Below are 20,900 nucleotides of genomic sequence, written 5' to 3'. Positions count from 1 at the left end.
CCAGTGTTTGGGTAACCATGTTGATTTTTCATTCATCTCTTTACACCTTCTCTATCTATGAATCAAGACAATGCTATGTAACAATTCATCATGTGTACTTTATTTAAATATTTAATGGAGCTGTTGCCGATGCTTCTTTTCCACCTATATTACTCTGTTCTTTGCACTACTTATATGTTGTAATCCTAATGATGCCACAGATCCTAATATTTGAGATTGTTTTAGATACTTTGACTTAGTTTTTTCTCACCACACTGATTATTTTCTTTTTCTTTTTTTATTTTCAATAAATATGATTTCAACATCAACTAAAATTTTGATAAGAAAATGGGAAGTCCGTTATGGTGGAGGGAAAGACAGTGGTAAGGGAGAGACATCCAATGCCTATGGTATTGCTTCCCCTTCCTAAGAAAGCTTAGTAAGATGCATAGTTACTAAAAATACCCCAGGAGAAAATCGAAAAAAATAGAAGATATTTCCCCAAGGATGTTAAAATTGGAAAAACTGGGCAAATGCCCAGCCTTCTCCACTTATTATTTTTGGCACTGGTGCAGGAGAGTATCTTCCATTAAACATGCCATGCCCAGAAGAAAGGAGTTTTAACCCTTTCTTTGATCAAGTTCCAACAAATTCTTTGAAAGGAGAAAAACACTAAAAATACTGAAATGTTTTGACCTATTAACCATATTTTTACTCTCATATTCATGGTAATTGTCTTAGCATCATTCTTTCGAACATAGCATTCAAAGAGCTATTTGAGTAAGTTTCTCTTTCTTCTCCCTATCTCTCATTCTTGTTCTCTCTTTATCTGTGTGTGTGTGTGTGTGTGTGTGTGTGTATATATATATATATATATATATATATATATATATAAAGTCCTGTGTGTCACTCACATAATTTTGTTCTGTATTAGCACATGCTTCAAGGATAAAATCAATTCTAAGGGCCTGCATTCTGTGTAAATTAGTTTTATGTCACTCAGATGCATGTTCATGCCTCATTTAAAAAGAGATTAGTAGCCCATGTATATTTAATGAAGCTAACATCAATTCCAGACCATACGTTCTCATTCTTCATTCTCTATTCTGCTTCAGTTTCCCATTTCCTTCAATGAGAGTTTTAAATTCGCAAGAGAGATTCTAAACGCGTGTTCTTTATCCAATGCAGTATTCCATCTTGGAAGATACCAATGTTGAAGGGGTTCTGCAACCCACAGATTTCTCTAATGTTAATACGACAAATACATGTGCACAATATATAAGATCCAAAGTTTTAGTTTCTATTTCTTGTTTACTAGTTTCTTGAATAAGGTTATACTGATTTTAACCACTGTTGAACATTGTTAAATCTCTGCTTCTTTAGGTAATGTCAGTGAGTATAATCTTGGAAGAAAAGCATATTTTATTACTTCAGAAAACAATACTCATTTAACCTGGCATTGCAATATAAACTGAGTCATGGATAATAAGGATTACTGTGGTAGTTTGATCTACAGCTGCTCCCCATAGGCTCTTGTGCTAAAGCAATTGGTCCTGGTTTGTGATGCTATTTGAAGAGAGAATGGAATATTTAAGAAGTAGAGCCTTGCTGGAGGATGTCTGTCTCTCAACTTCCTGTTATGGCATTCTTTTGCCATGTGTCTTCCAAAATGACGAATTCTCCCTCTGGAAACTAAAATAAACATTTCTTCCCTACGTCACTTCTCATCAGGGTGTTTTATCAGCAACAAAATGTAAGCCAGAATAACAGTTATGCAGAGTCAAAGCTTCATCAGTGGGAAACACTCACAGAGTTCTTACTCAAAGGGAGTCATGTACCCCTACATCCTAACACCACTCTTTCCCAAGTCTCTGATCTTGGTGTTGCTAATAAAATCCTGAGCATCCTAGTATTTAACATTTAGGGTATAAATCCTTGTGCCAATTCACAATACGACTCAGATTTTTTTTAAAAAAAATTGAAAGATATCAGTTGCTAAGTTTAAATGTTGCTTTGTATGGAAAGCAATACCAAGTTGATTATATTGTAATTCATGTGTTATCTTTAATGGAAATTGAGATTTCCCAGATTCCAATTCCCACACAAACACCAATACATACAGACATAATAGACTTGCTGTGCTGTTCTGAAGTTTATACGCTCCTTAGACAATTGGGGAAAAGCAGTATGATCTGATAGAAAATACCTTGGCTTGACTGGTAAACTGGATCTTCATTGTGAACTGAGGATAACGATTTGACTGGGTTGAGAAGAAAGCTTTGATCCTGATGCCCTCTGCAGTTCTGCTTTAACATGGTCCTTGGTTAGAACTCCAAACTTCATCTTTTTTTTTAAATTTATTTATTTATTTTCATTATTATTTTTTTTAGTTGTTGAAAAAAAAATTTCCACCTCCTCCCCATTTCCCATTTCCCTCTCCCTCCTCCCACACATCGCCCCCTCCCCCTCTCCCCTCCCCCTCTCTCACTCCCCCCCACTCCATTCCCCCTCCCTCTCGAGAATGAAGAGCAGTCCAGATTCCCTGCCCTGCAGTAAGTCCAAGGTCCTCCCACTTCTATCCAGGTCCAGACCCTAACCGATAGCCATACTGATGAATATCTTGCATATCACCTTAGAACCTTCATCTGGCGATGGATCGAGATCGAGACAGAGATCCAAATTGGAGCACCGGACTGAGCTCTTAATATCCAAATGAGGAGCAGAAGGAGGGAGAATATGAGCAAGGAAGTCAGGATCACGAGGGGTGCACCCATCCAAACTTCATCTTAATTCATTAAACTCCTCAGTTGCACCTTAAACAATACTGATAGAGAGATAGGACAAAACGTAGAGAATATTACACATCTCTTAAATGTTCACAAAATAAATTACTTTAAATTATCAGTATTTGTGCCGGGCGGTGGTGGCGCACGCCTTTAATCCCAGCACTTGGGAGGCAGAGGCAGGCGGATCTCTGTGAGTTCGAGACCAGCCTGGTCTACAAGAGCTAGTTCCAGGACAGGCTCCAAAACCACAGAGAAACCCTGTCTCGAAAAACCAAAATAAATAAATAAATAAATAAATATAAAATATCAGTATTTGAAATTTATACTTATTTTTAACATAGTAAATCTTGCAACTGTTAATATTACATTATTGGTTTATCTTATACTAGAAGAAAATCAAGAACACATTTCACAACTCATAGGAAATCCTACCAATATTTACAGTTTTCTTAAAGTTGTCTTAATACTTTAATTCATAAGAACAATAAGCAATAGCTAATAATTAGATGACATTAGTAATATAATCATTGGTACTTTAGAAGTTCTATTGTACATGATTACAACATTTAACCCACAAAGTTGTCTTGTCAACCTATACACCATTATCATCCCAGAAGAACGAGAGACTGGGAGGCATGCTTCTATCAGGCTGTGTATATGAAACAGTATAATTACTGAGGAATATAAGTTAAATATAACTAAGAACACAGCTTGTATGCAAGCACCTTTCCAATGTATGATTAAAAGAAGATAGGTCACATTCAAAGACAGCTAGCTTGATCAGCTCTCCAACTCAGAATAAGAACAAGAAGCCTAAAGTGACATCTACTTAGATGTATAGAAATCTGATCTGCATTACCAGTTATGATATTAAATCATTGAATTTTTTAAGTTCATTTGTGTTTTTTCTATGCATAAAGATGAAATTTGGGGGCTTGGAAGATAGCCGTTACATGTTGGTACTGCACTTGCCGAGGACCTGAGTTTGATTATGAGCAACAATATCAAGTGGATCACAATCTTCTGTGACTCCACCTCCAAGAGTATCAAGTGCCCCGGGCCTCCTTGAGCAGCTGTATTCATGATGTGTTTATACACAGACACAATTACAAATGTGTAATTAAAAATAGGAAAACTAATTTTTTAAGCATATAATCATGCTCTATTACTCCTTATGAATAACCAATGACAAAATTAATTGAAAATTGCTTCATTGTAAATACAATTAATTTGAAGGATAGTCTATATTTATTTGAAAGAACTTTATCAGGAACCATTACTTTGTAAACCTTTTTATTATTAGTTTTCTTTCCTATCTATAGGATGCTGTTCAGTAACGGTTTATGTTGGATGATTTATCTGTCACTAAACACATTCAAGCACAGTAGGCTTAATTCATTGCCTGTCCTGGACCATGTCTCATAATTTAATTTGTATCGGCCTATCCATAAATTTGAAGATAAATTTGTGCATAAAATTGTTTTTTTCTGCATATTATCAATTCATCTTTATTTCTGAATATCACAAATTCCAATCAGGATATTTTAAAAATATTTTTTTGTATACATTTAACAAATCCAACAGAAAACAGGTATCCAGTTTACCTGCATTGTAACTATGAAGTTTTAACTGAAGAACCAATAAACATATTTAAATGCAATGGTACCGGTGAGAACAGAAACCTTTGAGATGTTAGTCTGATGGCATCATACTGCTATGCACTACTACTGACCCTGAAGCACAGGCAGATAGAGACACAGGGCTTCCCTAAAAAGCAAGTGGAAAGGATTCCATCTCCTCCTCCTCCTCCTCCTCCTCCTCATCATCATCATCATCATCATCACTACTCAGGGCAAAGCTGCTGTCTGTGGACTGAGACCCATCTTCTTTCACATTCCCCACAGTCCCTCTCTCATCAGAATCACCAAATAATTTCTCATTAAGACCTTCCTCCTCAAAAAACTTCTCACTAAAAGCATCTTTAAATACCTTCTCATTGGTATCTTCATCTTTCTTTACATCAGTATCTTCTTCCTCTTCCTTTTCATCAGAGTCATCAAAGAGCTTCTCATCTATGTCATCTTCTTCCTCTTTGTCATCAGCATCCCCACACTCCTTCTCTGCTTCTAAGTCGTCATCATTCTCATCAGACTCATTCTTAAAAACCCTTTCATATACAACTGCTTCCTCCTCCTTTTCATCCAAGACTTCATCAAACTCTCTCTCAGAGCCTTTTTCAAATTCTGATTTGTCACTGTCATTGTCTTCTGATCCATTCTCAGTGTGTTCAGGCGACTCCTTGTCGGAGGAATCCTGGTCGAAAGCTTTTTTAACACCATTTTCTTCTAAGTCTTTGTCAACGCCATCTTCAGACTGCTTCTCTAAGCAGTCTTCCTCAGATGCTGAGTCATCACCTTCTGACTCTTTCTTGAGGCTGTCTGCCTCTGCCTCTCCGCTGTGGTCACTGTCTTCAGACACTTTGGCAAGGCCATTCTTTTCATAATTATCTTTGCCTTTCTTCTTAGATTCTCTTTCAGGACCATGCTCTTGAGACTCCTTTTTAGGATTACCTTCTTCAAGCTCGCTCTCAGGGAGGGCTTCTTCACTCTCTCTCTTGGTGCAGCCCTCTTCACACTCTCTCTCAGGGTCATCTTCATCAGACCCACCTTCTTTAGCATCCTTTTCAAAAGCTTTTCCTTCAATTTTGAATCCATCTTCTGCCTTTTTAAACTTATTTCCATTGATAGTTTCTCCAAATGCCATTCCAGTTATAGCTTCCTGAGCACCTGTGTTAGACATGCTCAGATGCTCTGAAAAATGCCTTCCTCTGGAAGGCCCTGCATTTTCTGAAGCACTGATGGAATCCGTGTGCTGGAGGCCTCTGTTGGCCTCAGGGGCATTGAGGAATGCCTCCCAGCCTCTCACCCTTTCCTCTCTTTCTCTTGACGTCTCCTCTACCTGGTAATCTGTAGTCCCATCCCAGGCTTGAGCAGTGATTTGACGGCCACCAAACCACCTTCCATCAAGAGTCTGAATGCAATAATCAGCATCCTCTGGTTCCCGGAAGGACACAGAGGCCACACCATCTGGGTGCCTATCAAACAGAAGGAGCTTCCTAATCTGTCCAAACTTGGAACATTCTGCTCGAAGGTCTTCTCTGATCTCATTCAGCACCAATGGATCATCCTCAAAATCTGTGGGGTGAAACATATTTTTGATGATGACAACTTGCTCATGTCGCATCCGGGATGGTCCAGCTCTCCTCTCAGGCCTCCAATCCAACTGCTTCTGTTGCAGAGACAGTTTCTTCTTGTAATCTTTACACTTCTTCTTCTTTTTTGAGGCATCATACTCGCCCTTCAGCTGGAACTTTGCCACCTCGACATGCAATTTGTAGCCTCTAATTTCATCTTCATCCAAAAGTTTTAGTGCAAGTTCCACAGATTCTTTCTTTAGATAGCAGCAAAGCCCATCTCCTTTAAGATTGCCTTGATTATCTTTGTAAAGCTTGACCTTAAATTCTTCTGTCTGAGGATCTCTCATAATAATGCCAAATTTGGACATAAGCTGTATGAATTCATCCACTGTGATGTCTGGAGGCAGACCTGTCACGTACACATTTGTATTTCTGTCTTCTTCAACATGGAACCATCCTGAATCGGCCTTTCTCTTTTCTCCCCTTTTTTTGGAGTCAGTGGCTTCCGGGATTTCTCTTTGCGGTTCTTCTCCAGTCGTCATGTTGGTGTCCTGGGCATTTGCGGTGGAACTAGATGAACCGTCACTAGAAAAGCCGTAATTAGCCTGATATGTAGCAATGAAATCTTCGGTGATCTTAGGAAACCAAGCCTTCTTATCAAGGTCCCACTCATAGGGCATGTCAGCGGGCAGTTGTCCCAAAGAATCGGTTTCTCCAGAGGGGTCATTCTGGGTGTTACCATCCTTGGGGTCTCCATACAATTTGTGCAGTCGCAACTGCTCATCAAACTCATCGTTCCCACTTAAGTTGTTGCCACTCATATTTCTGACCTGGTCCCAGGGACACTGCTCAGAGAGGTGAAAAGGCCAAGACAACGCTGGCGGGCTCCACGGGGTCTGGACGCCAAGGTTCTGCCAGGGCGAAGCGGAAGTACGCAGGCATGACGTCACCATCAAGGCAGCCACTGGCTCCGGAAGCCCCATCCTCCTCCCTGCCCCCAACAAGAAATCCTTTGAGAACGAAGTCCCCCCTCCCTCAGGCTGATGGCAACGCATTGTCAGCACATGGCAATGTGGCAGGTCCATAAAATTGTTTTCAATAAATAAATTGAGCTTAATTTGTATTAATCCCAGTTTTTCGGCGATTCCAAAACAAAACTGGTTGTTATGGTTTTGGTCCCTTTAAGAGACAAGCCACGAAGCCACGCCCACTCCCTCCCCCATCCAATGATGCAGGCTGATCTTCAGCTTCCCGCCTGAGCTTGTCCTCTCTTTTCTATCTTCCTCTCGGAGAGGCAGCTTCACTTCTGCCTCTCTCCCCACTTCTCTGCTTCCCCCCTTCTCTGTCTCTTTCTCCTCTTCTCTCTCTCCCTCTCCCTCTCTCTCTGTCCCCCCCTTCACCCTTCCTTCTCCTTAACCCCCTGTATAAACATCCAACCTCACCCTGCATGTCCTGCCTATCTATGTTTCTGTCTTCTGCCCATCTGCCATGTGTCTCCCTGCCTGGAACCAGCCATTGCTCGGGGACCAGCAGCCATTTCTGCCTGGGACTGGCTGCTCCCAGGGCCTGCTGTCTGCCGCCACATGGCCCGCTGCCACTATTTGGGACCTACAGCATTTCTGCTGCCTACTGCCGCGGGGATCTTTCAGCATTAAAAAAAAAAAAAAAAAAAAAAAAAAAAACAGCACTGGTAACAATAAAATTCAGGAGAATTGTGCTTAGTAGGTTCCATTCTTAATTTAACACAGACAAATATTTATTGGGAAATAGTATACTAACATTTATGTCTCCAGTCTTAACTTCTAATGATTATCAAGATATAATCACAAATTCTTTCCAATGATACTTAAAGTGTAATGTCTCGTGAAAAGAGAATTTAAATTAATAAAGGTGTCTGAGAGTATTTGTCCATGGAGGATGAAAGCAATGATTTTCTGTAAAAGGAAAAGTATGCTGAACCTTGATATTACAGCAATATTTAGGTAATATATTTTATTAATAACGTTAAAAATTATATCTCTAAGTATATAGAGTTTGACATTAAAATGTCTTCTTTTCATAGCTGTGACATTTACAACTCCTACATCTCAAATTCATGGAATTGATCTTAATTGCCTATTTTATAAACAGGAATGTGGAAATTTAAGATGAAGGTTCTTATTTGAAAGATGAATTATCTTGTAACAACATATTTATATAATAATTTAAAAATATTTATTTAATGTCTATGACAGAATTAAAGAAGGGTCTTAGAGATAATGTATAGACAAAATAAATAACTTCTTCGTCATCATGGAGCTTTACTCAAACTGATGGTAAGTGATGCTTACTAATTAAACATTATTATTATTACAAAATTTTAGGTGTCTGGGATATATGAAGAGGGAGTTGGTAAAATCCTGTCAATATGTGACTTAATTTAGCAGTTAAGACCAGAAAAATCTTTAAAGAAACAGTTAGTTATGAACTGAAATTCAAAATGAAGGAATAAGAGGAGAAGATATTAATGAGTTGTTGATTCTACTGTGTACTGTTTCTGCAAATTTTGGTGTATTGAACTTAGGAAATTAATCCTAAGCACTGATGCATTCTTAAAAGGCACCTTCATTCTCTCCCTTCTTTATCTATTATCCATCCATCAAAAGACATTGAAAATTGATAGTTGTATCAAATACTGACAAGGACACATAGAAGCTCAACACCTAACACACTGCTATTTGAAATGAAATGTTGAGTGATACATCTAGCCTAGAAAAAATTTTTCTAGTTCAATCTAAGTTGCATGAAACAGAATTTTCAGGGAGCTAAATGTTCACACCGGCTTTTTTTGTAATAACTCCAAATTCAAAATAGTACAGATGATATTAAGCAGGTGAAGGGTTAAAAACTTATAATTTGTGATATATATATATGCATATATATATATATGCATGGTAACAAGATGGAACAACTATTTAAAATAGGAATTTGACTAGAACTCAAGAAATTTATGTGAGTAAAAACAAAATAAATATTGGCATTAAAAGCAGTATTCCTGTCTTTCAAATTTTAGCTTGTACAGCATTTTCCAATAAGAAAATCAGGTCCCTTGGATTAATGGCTGAGAAGATAAATATATTGTCTCTTTTGCTGTACTGCTGATGTCTTTATACTAGTTTAGGTCTTGAGCACAAAAGCTGAGCTATGGATGGCTTTCACCTCTGTAAGCCACAGGGCGACAGTGGGGCCATGAATATATACCTCTGCTTTTGATATTTACCTTTATTGCCTAAGTTTTGTTTTCCTGAAACTTGCTCTAAAGACCCAACCAACCTCAATTCCAGAGATCCACCAGCCTCAGGTGTAGGATTCTGATGTGGGAGTCCCCTCTGTGTGCTGTGATTACCATTAATTAATAAAAAAAAAAGAGCTGCTTTTGGACCTATAGCAAGGCAGACCTTAGATAGGCAGGAAAAGCTAGTCTGAATGCTGAGAGAAAGAAGGGCAGAGTCAGAGAGTATCCATTGAGTCACTGGAGATAGATGCTGGGAACTTTAGCCAAGAGACAGGTGCTGGGAACTTTAGCTGGTTAGCCACAGTCATGTAGTCATATACAGATTAATAGAAATGTGTTAAATTCAGATGTAAAAGTTAGCCAATAAGAAGTTGAGCTAGTGGGCTAAAGCAGTGATTTAATTAAAACAGTTTCTGTGTGATTATTTGGGGTCTAAGCTAGCCGGGCATCCGGGAACCAATAAGTAGTTCCCTTCTCCAACAGGATTCCCCTCTGTGTGCTGTGATTATCATTGATTAATAAAGAACTGTCTTGGGCCTGCACTCTCTTGGCTAGAACTGATGGAAACAGAGGCCGAGAGACCTGTAGCAGAGCACTGGGCTGAGCTCCCAAAGTTCAGTTGAAGAGTGGGAGGAGTGAGAATACCAACAAAGAGGTTGAGACCATATGGGGACATTCTATGAAACAGTTTACCTGAGCTAATAGGAGCTCACCAACTCCAGTCAGACAGGGAAGGAACCAGCATTGGACCAAACTAGACCATCTGAAAGTGGATGACAGGTGTATGACTGGGGCAGACTATGGGACCACTGGCAGTGGCACCAGAATTTATCCCTACTGCTTGTAGTGGTTTTTTTGGGAACCCATTATTCTTAAATTGATACCTTGCTCAGCCTTGATATAGTAGCGAGAGCCTTGGACTTTCCCCAAAGTAATGTGCCTTACCCTCTCTAAGGAGTGGATGGGTGGGTGGGGTGGAGGGCTAGGTGTTGGGAAGGGAAGGAGGGGAGGGAGTGAGAACTGGGATTAGTATTTAAATGGAAAAAGATACTTTGTTTGATTTTTTTTTGAGACAGGGTTTCTCTGTGTTGCTTTTGGAGCCAGTCCTGGAACTAGCAATTGCAGACCAGGCTGGCCTCAAACTCACAGAGATCCACCTGCCTCTGCCTCCTGAGTGCTGGGATTAAAGGCATGCACCACCATTGCCCAGCATTGTTTGCGTTTTTAAAAGAAATAAAATAAAATAAATTATAAAAAACAGGTAAATTTTAAAAAGAAGTGTATACCACCATACCCTGCTTTTCTCTAATTCCTCTTCATAAATTAGCAATATAGCTGGGTGGGTCTTCCTCTGAGTTCACCACTCCCTTTACTCAATTTCTTAATCCATTTGTCTTCTTGAACACAGAATTTAGCTCCATTCACTTTCTGGTGCTCTTTTTCTCCTTAAATATTTTCCTTTCTCAGCTTGCTCCTTTTTATTGTAAATTTTCATCCGAGTTATCACTAATATCAACAGGACAGAGTCTATACTGGGCTGTTCTGAGATTTCTTCTGTCAACAGAACTAATTCAAAACTCTTCACTTTAGCCAGCTAGGTTCTTTAGACAAGAGCAAAAGGCAGCCACTTTCTTCACCAAAATATCACAAGAGCAATCTCTAGGCAACATACTAAAATTCTACTCTGAAACCTCTTGAGTGAGTATCCTTCCCCATATTTCAAATAACTCTTAGCACCTCTGTCTTCCATACCTCTACTAATATGACCCATTTGTCAGGGCCTAAAATATTCCACTGGTTTATAAACACAAAGTACCAAAGTCTAAATTTTTCCAAATAGACACATGTTCAGGCCTATCACAGAAATACCTTGGGACTAACTTCTGTCTTAGTTAGGGTTTACATTGCTGTGAAGTGACACCATGACTGTGGCAACTCTTATAAAGAAAATATTTAATTGGGTGCATTCCTTACAGTTTGAGTCAGGTCTATTATCATCATGAAGGGGAGCATGGCAACACACAGGCAGATATGGTGTTGGAATGGAGAGAGCCACATCTTGTAGGCAAGAGAAATTCAACTGAAACACTGGGTCATGTCCAAAGCATAGGAAACCCCAAAGCCCACAGCCACAGTTACATACTTCCTCCAACAAGGCCAAACCCACTCCAACAAAGCCATACTTCTTAATAGTACCATTCTTTGTGAGATTATGGGAGCCAATTAAATTAAAGCAGCCACATCATTCTTATCTTTATTAATATTTTACACACAGAGGTACATACACATAGAAAAAAGTATGTATGGATTCAACCAGCTGAGTCCATTTTTTATTTTTTTGTTTGTGTGTATATGGCCACTTGGTATTGAATAACCAATCAGGTTTCAACAGTTTGTAGGAAACTTATATATATTTGTGTGTTTACATTATATAAAGTTTATATGTACAACCACATATATATATACTTTATATATGTGTGTGTAAATATAAAAAGTGGTATATAATCTATTGCTTGTTGACCATTTTCATTTCTTCATTTGAGAAGCGCCTGGTTAGATCATTTGCCCATTTTTAATTGGCTTGATTATTTTTATTACATTTTTACTTTTAAAAATGTAATTGGTGTATTATCACACCCTTTCAAAAGAATAATGACAATTGTTTATTCATGTCCTGTAAATTATCTCCTCAGTATTGATTGTTTCTTTTGCACTGTATAAGCTTCCTAATTGAATTTAATCCAATTTCTTAATATTTCATTCTTTCCTGTCCTGCTTGGGTTCCTATCTAGAAATCAGTTTTCTTCACTAATATCTTAAAGAGCATCCTCTGTGTTTTCTTTTTACAGTTTCATAATTCAGGAGTTACTTTTAGACATCAGATGGATTTTTTTTTGTAAAAAGTGAGAGTTATGGGTCAAGTATGAATTTTCTGCATTTGAATGTCCAGTTCTCTATCCCCCAAATTTTGGGTAAGTGTTCTTTCTACAGTGTGCGTGTGACTGACATTTTGTCAGGAAACTTTTGACTGTGGTTGTCTGCTTCATCTTAGGCTCTTTGTCATGTTTTATTTGTTCATATCTTTGCTTTTATCCAATATTGCTCTATGGTCAACTGTACATTACATCTTCCAGTCTGGTATTTTGAAAACTTCTGTTCTGCTCCTTTTGGTTATTATTGCTTTTGCCTTCTGGTATTTGCTATATTATCCAGAAAACAAGCCTTTGCTCAATATCTTGTAGTGTTTCCTCTGTACCTCCTGCTAATGTCCTGAAGATTTCAGTGCTACCAGTGTTGGATGGTGATTTTATTAAATCTCTAGATAGTTTTGTGTAGTCTCAGGATTTTGACAATATTGACTCTTCCTACCTATGAATATGGGAGGTAGTCAAATATTTTAGTATTTTTAATACAGGAATTTTACTCTTGTAGTATAATTTTTTCTAAGTATTTATTATTTTGTACCTCCTGAGAATGGGATTGCTTTCACAGTTTATGAACAAATTCAGATGCATAAAAAAGTTACTAATGAGAATTTTGATAGTATATTTTCCTATATCTTTTAATAAATTGGTTACTAGTTCTACTAGTGTTTCCTTGGCATCTTTGGGTGTTTTATGTACAAAATCATCTCATGTACTCACAAGGACTAGAGTTATAGCTCAGTGCGGGAGAACTTCTGTAAACTGTGTGGGATCCTGATTTCATTCTACAGAAGATTTAAAGGGAGAGAATATTTAGGGTTTTCAATATAGTTAGATAATTGTGATAGAATAAAAATAGAAAGTAAATGAACTTAAATATAGCAGTAAGCTTGACTAATAACAAAGATTAAACACAGTGCATGCACAAATGCGATAATTTTGAAATTGTAGTTGGGTCTAAGGACCATGAAGGTGCAGTAGAATATATTAATATTTTTTCTGTAATCATACCTCTTTTTTTTATTTGGGAATTACAAGTAGAGAAGCATGTAGCTAAGTTGATTTAGTAGCAATATGCGGGAGAGCAAAAATGAAGATAGGAGTAGCACAGCCTCCAGGCACTTACCGGAAGACAGAGACATTGAGCATGAAAGATGGTTGGTGTCCTTCATCCAAACACTGATGATTTTGTTGTATGAAAACAGTCCTTGCAGCAGAAGCAAGGGGAACAAGAGAACATTGTTGGGAGCAGTGAGACCCCAGATCCTGAATTTCTTGTAATCCCCTGATCTGAGTGCCTACAGCTGCTCTGAGCGCGAGACTTCCAGGATTTCCTAATGGCAGGAGAATGGTTTCTGGTGGGTTTAGCTGGGGCGTGGCTATCTCTATATAATCTGCCCCTGAACACAAATAAAGGGGGCATTCTTAGGGAATTCAAGGATAACCAGTGTCTCTGTCTCTCTGTCTGTGTGTATTTGTGTATCGCTGTCTCTCTGTCTCTGTGTGTTTGTGTATCACTATCTCTCTGTCTGTGTGTGTGTATTTTAACCTCCAGCCCCCTTGACTGAAGCTCGCAAACTGGGTGCTAGCGCACAGAGCGCAGACACGGGGGCACTGTGCGCAGCAGAACGTTAGAATGCTGTCCTTAGAAAACGGCATGTTCAAACTGAGTGTACTAGATCCTGATCAACAGTCAAATGCAGGAGGGTTGGCAAACAGAATCCATTGCATTGGCTTCCTTGCTTATCAAGTCTGTTGTTTTTGTTCATACAGCATTAAACCAACATTTTAAACAAGTTAAATAATGGAGATATAAGTAGAAAAGCAACAGTCTTTTTATGCTCAATTAATTAAGTAAGATGTGTATATTTCATAACATGTAAATTATTTATTGCATTGTTTTATGAAGCAGATAAGCAAGGATAGATATATTGGGGAAATATAGCATGAGTTTGTTAAGCATTGCCTGTCTGTGCTGTCAGGAAGGCTTCATGCTACTATATAAGAGGATGAAAAGTCAGATGTCAACAGGGAGTAATTAGACATCAATAACCTGATTCATATTTGAGAAGAATCAAATTGTAGTTAAAGATTAGTTGCCAGGATTTAACACTGATATTAAACTAACTTTGACATGTTTGCACTGTGGGGACAGATGCTGTTTAAAATGTCTAGAAAGCAACTTTCAGGTAAAATTTCAAGCTACGGCAGATCACCAACAGTGTATGAAGCAAGCAAACAAAATTAATATAAATTAAAGTAAACTTAAAAAATCATGTATTATTTCAGAATCTAAAACTCTTATGTAGATGAAAATGATGATTAGTGTGTATTTATACCTAGAATTACTTATTTGAAAAAATCTCATTTAAATAACATAAGATAGATATGTTTTTCAAAATAAGCTTAATTTTAATGAAAGAAAATAGAAAGAAAAAGTATTAAAAATAACTAAATGGAATAATCTTCCTTATCTACCCTGAACTTACTTGGTTTGTTTCTTGATGGAGGTGAGTCTTGTATTTATCTGTTGCTTTCATTGATTAATTAATAAAGAAAACTGCTTGGCCCTGATAGGACAGAAAATTAGGTAGGCGGAGTAGACAGAACAGAATGCTGGGAGAAAGAAGCCAAGTCAGTCAGTCGCCATGATTCTCCTACTCCAGACAGACGCAGGTTAAGATCTTTCCTGGTAAGCCAGCTTATGGTGCTACATAGAATATTAGAAATGGGTTAGATCAATATGTAAGAGCTAGCCAATAAGAGGCGGGGACTAATGGGCCAAGCAGTGTTTAAATAAATACAGTTTCCGTGTAATTATTTCAGGTATAAAGCTAGCTGTGCGGGCGGCCAGGTGCCAAGAACGTAGGCCCGCAGCTCCTACAACAGTTTCTTTCAAATATGACATTGCTTTGTGAGTCCTTGTCTATTCAGGTACAAAGGACTCATTACAAAATTGTGAGATAGGAAAAGCAACAGATTTTTCATGTGCAATGCTGAAGATCCCTGCACCAAGCATTTCACTCAAACTGAGACTGATGCAGGAAGGTGGAGGGTCTGAGGATGTGCACTATAAAGGACACAATTCTTAAAAATAATTTTGCCAACAGAAGAGAGTCTTAGATAGAATAGCCAGATAAGTTGCTTGCTTGCACCAAATGATCTGCTGCAACAGAGTCTAGTCTTTTATCTTTAACACACTTGGTTGAAAGAATCAAGCACTTCTAAAAATATGATAACTATTTTTATATAAGTTATAGAAGGAAAGAATTTTCAAGTGACTAAACTCACTTTCTGCCAAGTGCACAGATATTATCTTTGTATTTGATGACTTTGTGTCTTCATTTTTTTATGATTGGGGTTTAATTTTCTGCCTTTCTATGTTTTTCAAAGTTGTTACTGTATAGTGTGATGTGTGAAAAAATGGAAGTTACTACTAAATTATATTTTCTTATTGGCATCTTTGGAAATGGTGACTATAAAAACATGGCTTTTGTAATTATGAATATGGTCATTTTGCTATTATTGGTAGGAATATATGAATTGAATGTTACCAAAACATTATGTAAAAGAGTGGCAGCATAAAATTTTATTATTAATATTTAAAGATGACACTTTATATTTTCTGATACTTGGAATTATTTAATATTATGACTTTCAAATAACATTTATATTTTATATTCATTTATGCCACTTTTTATTATTGTTTTAGAATTATATATGGCTTTAATAGTCCATTAGTAGCATGTAAAAGAGAAACACTGAGTAAGGAATATTCTAAAACAGTTAAAAGCACTAGTCTCTTTAAACTCGGAGATACTAATCTAATTATCAAGATTATTTTATTGAGTTGATTCTGGAAATAGTCCCTGATATGTGGGCACATCTTTCTTTTCTCTTGATAGTACATTTCAATTCCAGACAGATTTATCCTAAGCAGCCTTACAAAGGTGTCCAGTAGAGGTCTCTGTTAGACTCATCCAATCAATGCGTTCTGTTGCTGTCTCAAGCCTGAGTGGGAACCAAGTCCCTTCTGCCTTGAAGTTCTATCAGTGTAAACACAGGTGATAATCAGCAGTTCTCCCTCACTCTCTCTTCCTTTTTCGTCTTTGTAGGTGTGCTCAAGAGCTGGCAGTTAAAGAAGGAAAACATATAAGGACTGAAGATTGACAGATAATACCACCAAAACATAAATTGAGTGATTAGATTTGGTGGGTATTGTTTTGTTTTGGTCATTTTGATTGGTTTGGGTTGGGTTTTTGTTTGCCTTGGTTTTTGGTTTTAGGTTTAATGATACAGGGTCTCACTACATGCCTCTGAACGTCCTGGAACTCACTATGTAAAATGAGGCTGGCCTTGAACTCAAAATATCTGCCTGACTCTGGTTTTCAAGTGCTGTGTTTAATGGTATGTGTCACCATACATAGCCGTGATTTGTTTTTAAAGTAACAAGCAGGAAAATAATTGACGTAGTACATCACCAATGCCAACCACATTACAACACTATCAGCTGCATCTCCACAAACTCATTCCTTCCAACTGCTCATTTAACACATACTTTATAATCTGCTGCTAAACACACGGACACCCCAGAAACAGGAATAATTCTTCACAGTAAACACCATAGCTGCATCCAAACTGACACCAATGTCTAGAGTTGAATTTAATAAATCAAGTTTTTGGTTCAGGTGTTATTTTTAGTCATTTTTGCAAAGTAAAATATACATCCCTTAAACATTTCGACTTTTCTATGAAATTTTGCATTGATTTTCCAAACAAATTTCTTGCACCCAGATAGGCCAACTCATACTAAATTTTTTTTAGGATCATATGTATACAGAAAGTAGTCTATGAATTGAGTAGATAATAGAATGGGTTAAAATTGCATGTATATATGTTTTGAATGTTTACTATGCATAATGTATGTTCCTATCGAAGGACAGAAGTTCAAGAAGTATTGGTGCCTGTCATTGGTTCCTAATGACAGACACCAATGGATGATTCAACTCAGAAAGGAGCAGCATCTTCATCCTTATCATTTTATTCTACTCAGTACCCCAACATAATTAATGGTAACCTTTTTTACCAATTCATGAAAATGTTCACCAAGACAGAGCTAAATTCAAATAGACATCTGGGTACCCACTGAATATGTAAACATAAGAAAATTGAACATCATGCCATGTAACCTGCGTTAAGGATGACATTAATACATCAGAGCATCACCTTTCTAAAGTAATGGCAACATCCCCACCGCATGTTAGGACCTATTGTGCTGTAATATCCTGTGTTTTACTTTACTTTTATAACATTGACATTACACAATCAAGCATTAATAGTGAGTATGCCCCTGATATGTGATTCTCATGTATGTACAAACATATAGGGGTGACTATGATAGGCTCAATTCTTCTAGTAGAAAGTTTGTCATTCAGCTGTATCATTCTATCTGTGCTCATTGTGTTATCGTAGGTTTCACGTATCACCTCTGATAGTCCTCAGGTAGCAGCCAGATAAGCTTTTTGTTTGTGTGTTCGTTTGTTTTTGTTTTTCCAATCATGCTCTTCTCAGAATCTTAATTCAGCATCAGAACCCAGCAAGTCATGTGAAACTGTCAGAATCAGATCTCAGAGAAACCACGAGGGAAACTTATCAAACCTCCTTGTATACGTTCTACACGTGTGCACTCAAGAATATCAAAAAGGTCAGGGAACCCTGATTGTTCTTCGGGCTGATGAGGGAGGGGGACTTGATCGGAGGAGGGGGAGGGAAATGGGAGGCGGTGGCGGGGAGGAGGCAGAAATCTTTAATAAATAAATAAATTTAAAAATAAGGAATATCAAAAAGCATCCCATAAGAGAGTAAGGGTAGTTTGATTATCTTGTCCATAAGACCTTCATAGATCTATGCAAGTTCACCACGAACCCGTGAAGAATCGTTCTTCCACAGATCCTTGACCAAGATTTTGGAAAACTCCCGCAAATACTTATGACTTTTCTTTTCATTTTGCTATCTACAAGAATATCTCACCCAATGAAAGAGCAATCAGAGTAACACCCAAATAATATTCTTGTCACGTTGCTATCATGTGTCTTGTAGATAGTGCAATATTATAACCATCAGTTCATCTTGTCTATTCTCATTGGCTACAGAACAGCCATGCTCACCTGTTCAGATCACGGGTTTCATGGAGTGTATCTGATCATTGAACTCCACTTGCAGCTCACATAGTCAATCTCTCTTAATTTCTCACAGGAATCCTCTGCCCATTCATCTCTGATATTCACAGCACTCATCCTCAAATAAAATTTCTAAAAACATCTAGAGAAATTCCAATTAGCTATGTTTCTCTCTGCACTGTTTAGAGCTAATCTTCTTACTGAGCATTTTATTTTGTGCCTCCTTTTAAAGAAGCAAGCAGCTTTTGCAGTATTTATAGTAGAATTCATAATTGATTACTTGTCATAGATTTTTCATGCCTGGTCATTTGGTAATTGCTGTTACATTTTGGAAAGGCTGAAAAACTAAATTAAAACTTGAACCATGCAATTATGAAAAGTGCACAGTGTAAGGACCGCAAAAGGACTCTATCATTTACCAGCACCAGCTGTTCCTCGTCATAAATACTCCTCACAGGCTCAAGCCACGCTGTCCACCAAAATGAAAGCAGAAAGTTAGGGGCCAATAGTAAAGCAGTATAAACATTCTATTCTCTTCTGCTTATAAAATGTGGATCACTTCATAACGCACAAATAAGAGCCGCTGATTAATTCTACTATATATGATTGAAATGTGCATACTTATTTCAGAAAAGGGAGAGAGAAGAGAATAATAGACGGTGAAGGATGCAAATGGCAATAGAGAAGGAAGAAAAACAGGCGGTGAGATGCATAGAAGATTAACAGAAAGTAAAAGTGAGAGAGAGGAACAAGAGTCCAAAAGGGAAGAAACAAGGAATAGAAGATGAGGAAGAAAGTCTAATTAACTGTAAGAAAATTATTCATCTTTGATGCCGCTTAAACACAGCATTTACATTATTTGTTTTCAAGAGCAGAATACTATTAATAAAGTTATTTTTAATGGAAATGGAAATCTGCTTGGATGTCTTTATAATCACTATCATTTTTACTTCAATAAAATCAGTATTGTTTGTAGAGCATGATATTAATGGTCTTATTTCATTACAATTCCTGCATTAATAATGTTTTGTTTCTAATTTATTTTTAGAATTATGCAAATAATTAAACAGAACATATTATCATTAAAATTATACAAAAATACAAATAAAAAAGAAATTATATAATTTTAATGTATACTGATATGCTTTATTTATTTTTCTTCTTCTCTAATAATTTTTGGCTTTCCTTGTCTCGGAAACTATTGAACAAATTGTACGAAATGCAGGTGATGAATAGATTTTCTGGGCTAGAGTTAGCAATTCTATATAGCTGAGTTTTATTATCCACAGCACATGACTTAACTTAACATTATTCTATTTCTATCTTCAATAACTATAGGAGTTTTTTCTGTTGTATAATATATTTCCTTCCTTAGACTCATTTATATATTTGTATTTCTGTGATGATTATTGATAAATCAAAATTTGTGCATTTTAAAATTACACTCAAATTCTAAAAAGCAAGCAAGCCAGTATGACATAAAAAATACAAAGAAATGCAGGTTACATTTTTTAATTGAGCCTAATGAGTCTAAAAATTAAAAAAAAAATGTATTGAAATAGACCACCAAAGGTTCAACACGAAAGCAGTCAGAGCTGGGATGTTTTCCATAATCAACAATCAAAAGGCATGTTTTCTTTCCCCAAAAGGCAGAAATTCCCTAATTAAAATATTGGGTGTCACACTAATGAAAAAATTAAATATATATAGTTGAGAATGACCAGTTACTCTGGGGAATTTCTTCATAAGAGTTGAATTAATGACAATATAGTTAACTTTAAGCAGAATCCCTACATAAAGAATTACTATTTCAGAAGCTATCAGAATATCAAGATGTATTCTTTCACAAAATAAAGCATTTCATCCTGAGAATGAATGCTAATTACTGAAGTAAATTGAATAAGTCAACCAGTGGGTGCATTTGACATAAAACACTTAAAAATTCCAGAAAGATAGGAGGCATGGCTAAGGAGAAGGGAAACGAAACTATATATTAATTATAAATTTATTCCAAGAAAAACACCAAAAGAATCCAGATGTTTAAATAAATGTAAGTAAGATACCATAAACACACAACATCCAAAAAGAAAGTTTTTAATATGTTTTATGTATACAAATCAGGAAACAAGAAGTCTGAGAGAAGGTGAAAAGATAAGCGAAGTTGATAAAGAAAGACACTCAGAAAAAAAATATGTGTCCTGGATACTACAATAAATAAATCAAGACTTTTCTGCTGTAGGAAATTGTTACCAGATGTCGTAGCACATGTGGTGGGAGTGTGGGAGTTTAGAGAGTTAGAGACACTATAGGAAAAAAGAGTACAGAAAAATCGTAAATTACAGAAGCAAAGTGTATACACGTCTGTGCTTGTGTGTGTATGTATGTGTGTGGGTACATGCATGTATAAGAGATTCTCAATCTAATAAAAGCTCTGGTAAATGTAATAACAGGAAACAGATTTATAAAGTCACTTGAAATGGCCTAAGAGAAAAAAGGAAAATGGGTGCACCCCTCGTGGTCCCGACTTCTTTGCTCATGTTCTCCCTCCATCTGCTCCTCATT

At 37.0% G+C, this 20,900-nt stretch overlaps 1 protein-coding gene across 1 annotated transcript; it reads right to left on the bottom strand.

Annotated features, from left to right (window-relative positions):
• Positions 1 to 2,693: 2,693 nt before the first annotated feature.
• Positions 2,694 to 6,782, bottom strand: LOC121452999 (HIV Tat-specific factor 1 homolog). Its single transcript, XM_041659509.1, has 2 exons — positions 4,755 to 6,782; positions 2,694 to 2,803 (listed from the first exon to the last, which is right to left on the bottom strand). The coding sequence occupies exons 1-2, from the start codon at positions 6,780 to 6,782 to the stop codon at positions 2,783 to 2,785; spliced, it is 2,049 nt and encodes a 682-aa protein (XP_041515443.1). The 3' UTR covers positions 2,694 to 2,782.
• Between the last annotated feature and the right edge of the window lie 14,118 nt (positions 6,783 to 20,900).

The sequence above is a fragment of the Microtus oregoni genome, unplaced genomic scaffold (genome assembly GCF_018167655.1).
Source record: "Microtus oregoni isolate MIOR12 unplaced genomic scaffold, Mior012 000010F_ref0000083, whole genome shotgun sequence".
Classification (NCBI taxonomy): Eukaryota; Metazoa; Chordata; class Mammalia; order Rodentia; family Cricetidae; genus Microtus; species Microtus oregoni.
Note: the sequence above shows the minus strand (reverse complement) of the source record. Positions and strands in the feature narration are given on the sequence as shown.

Bases quoted from the DNA above. Each gene is read 5' to 3' on its own strand.
- LOC121452999 (XM_041659509.1), bottom strand. From the start codon at position 6,782: ATGAGTGGCAACAACTTAAGTGGGAACGATGAGTTTGATGAGCAGTTG. The intron at 2,804-4,754 runs GTATTTAAAGAT...TCTCTCTATCAG, and splicing joins ATGAAGATACCAATGAGAAG to TATTGTTTAAGGTGCAACTG.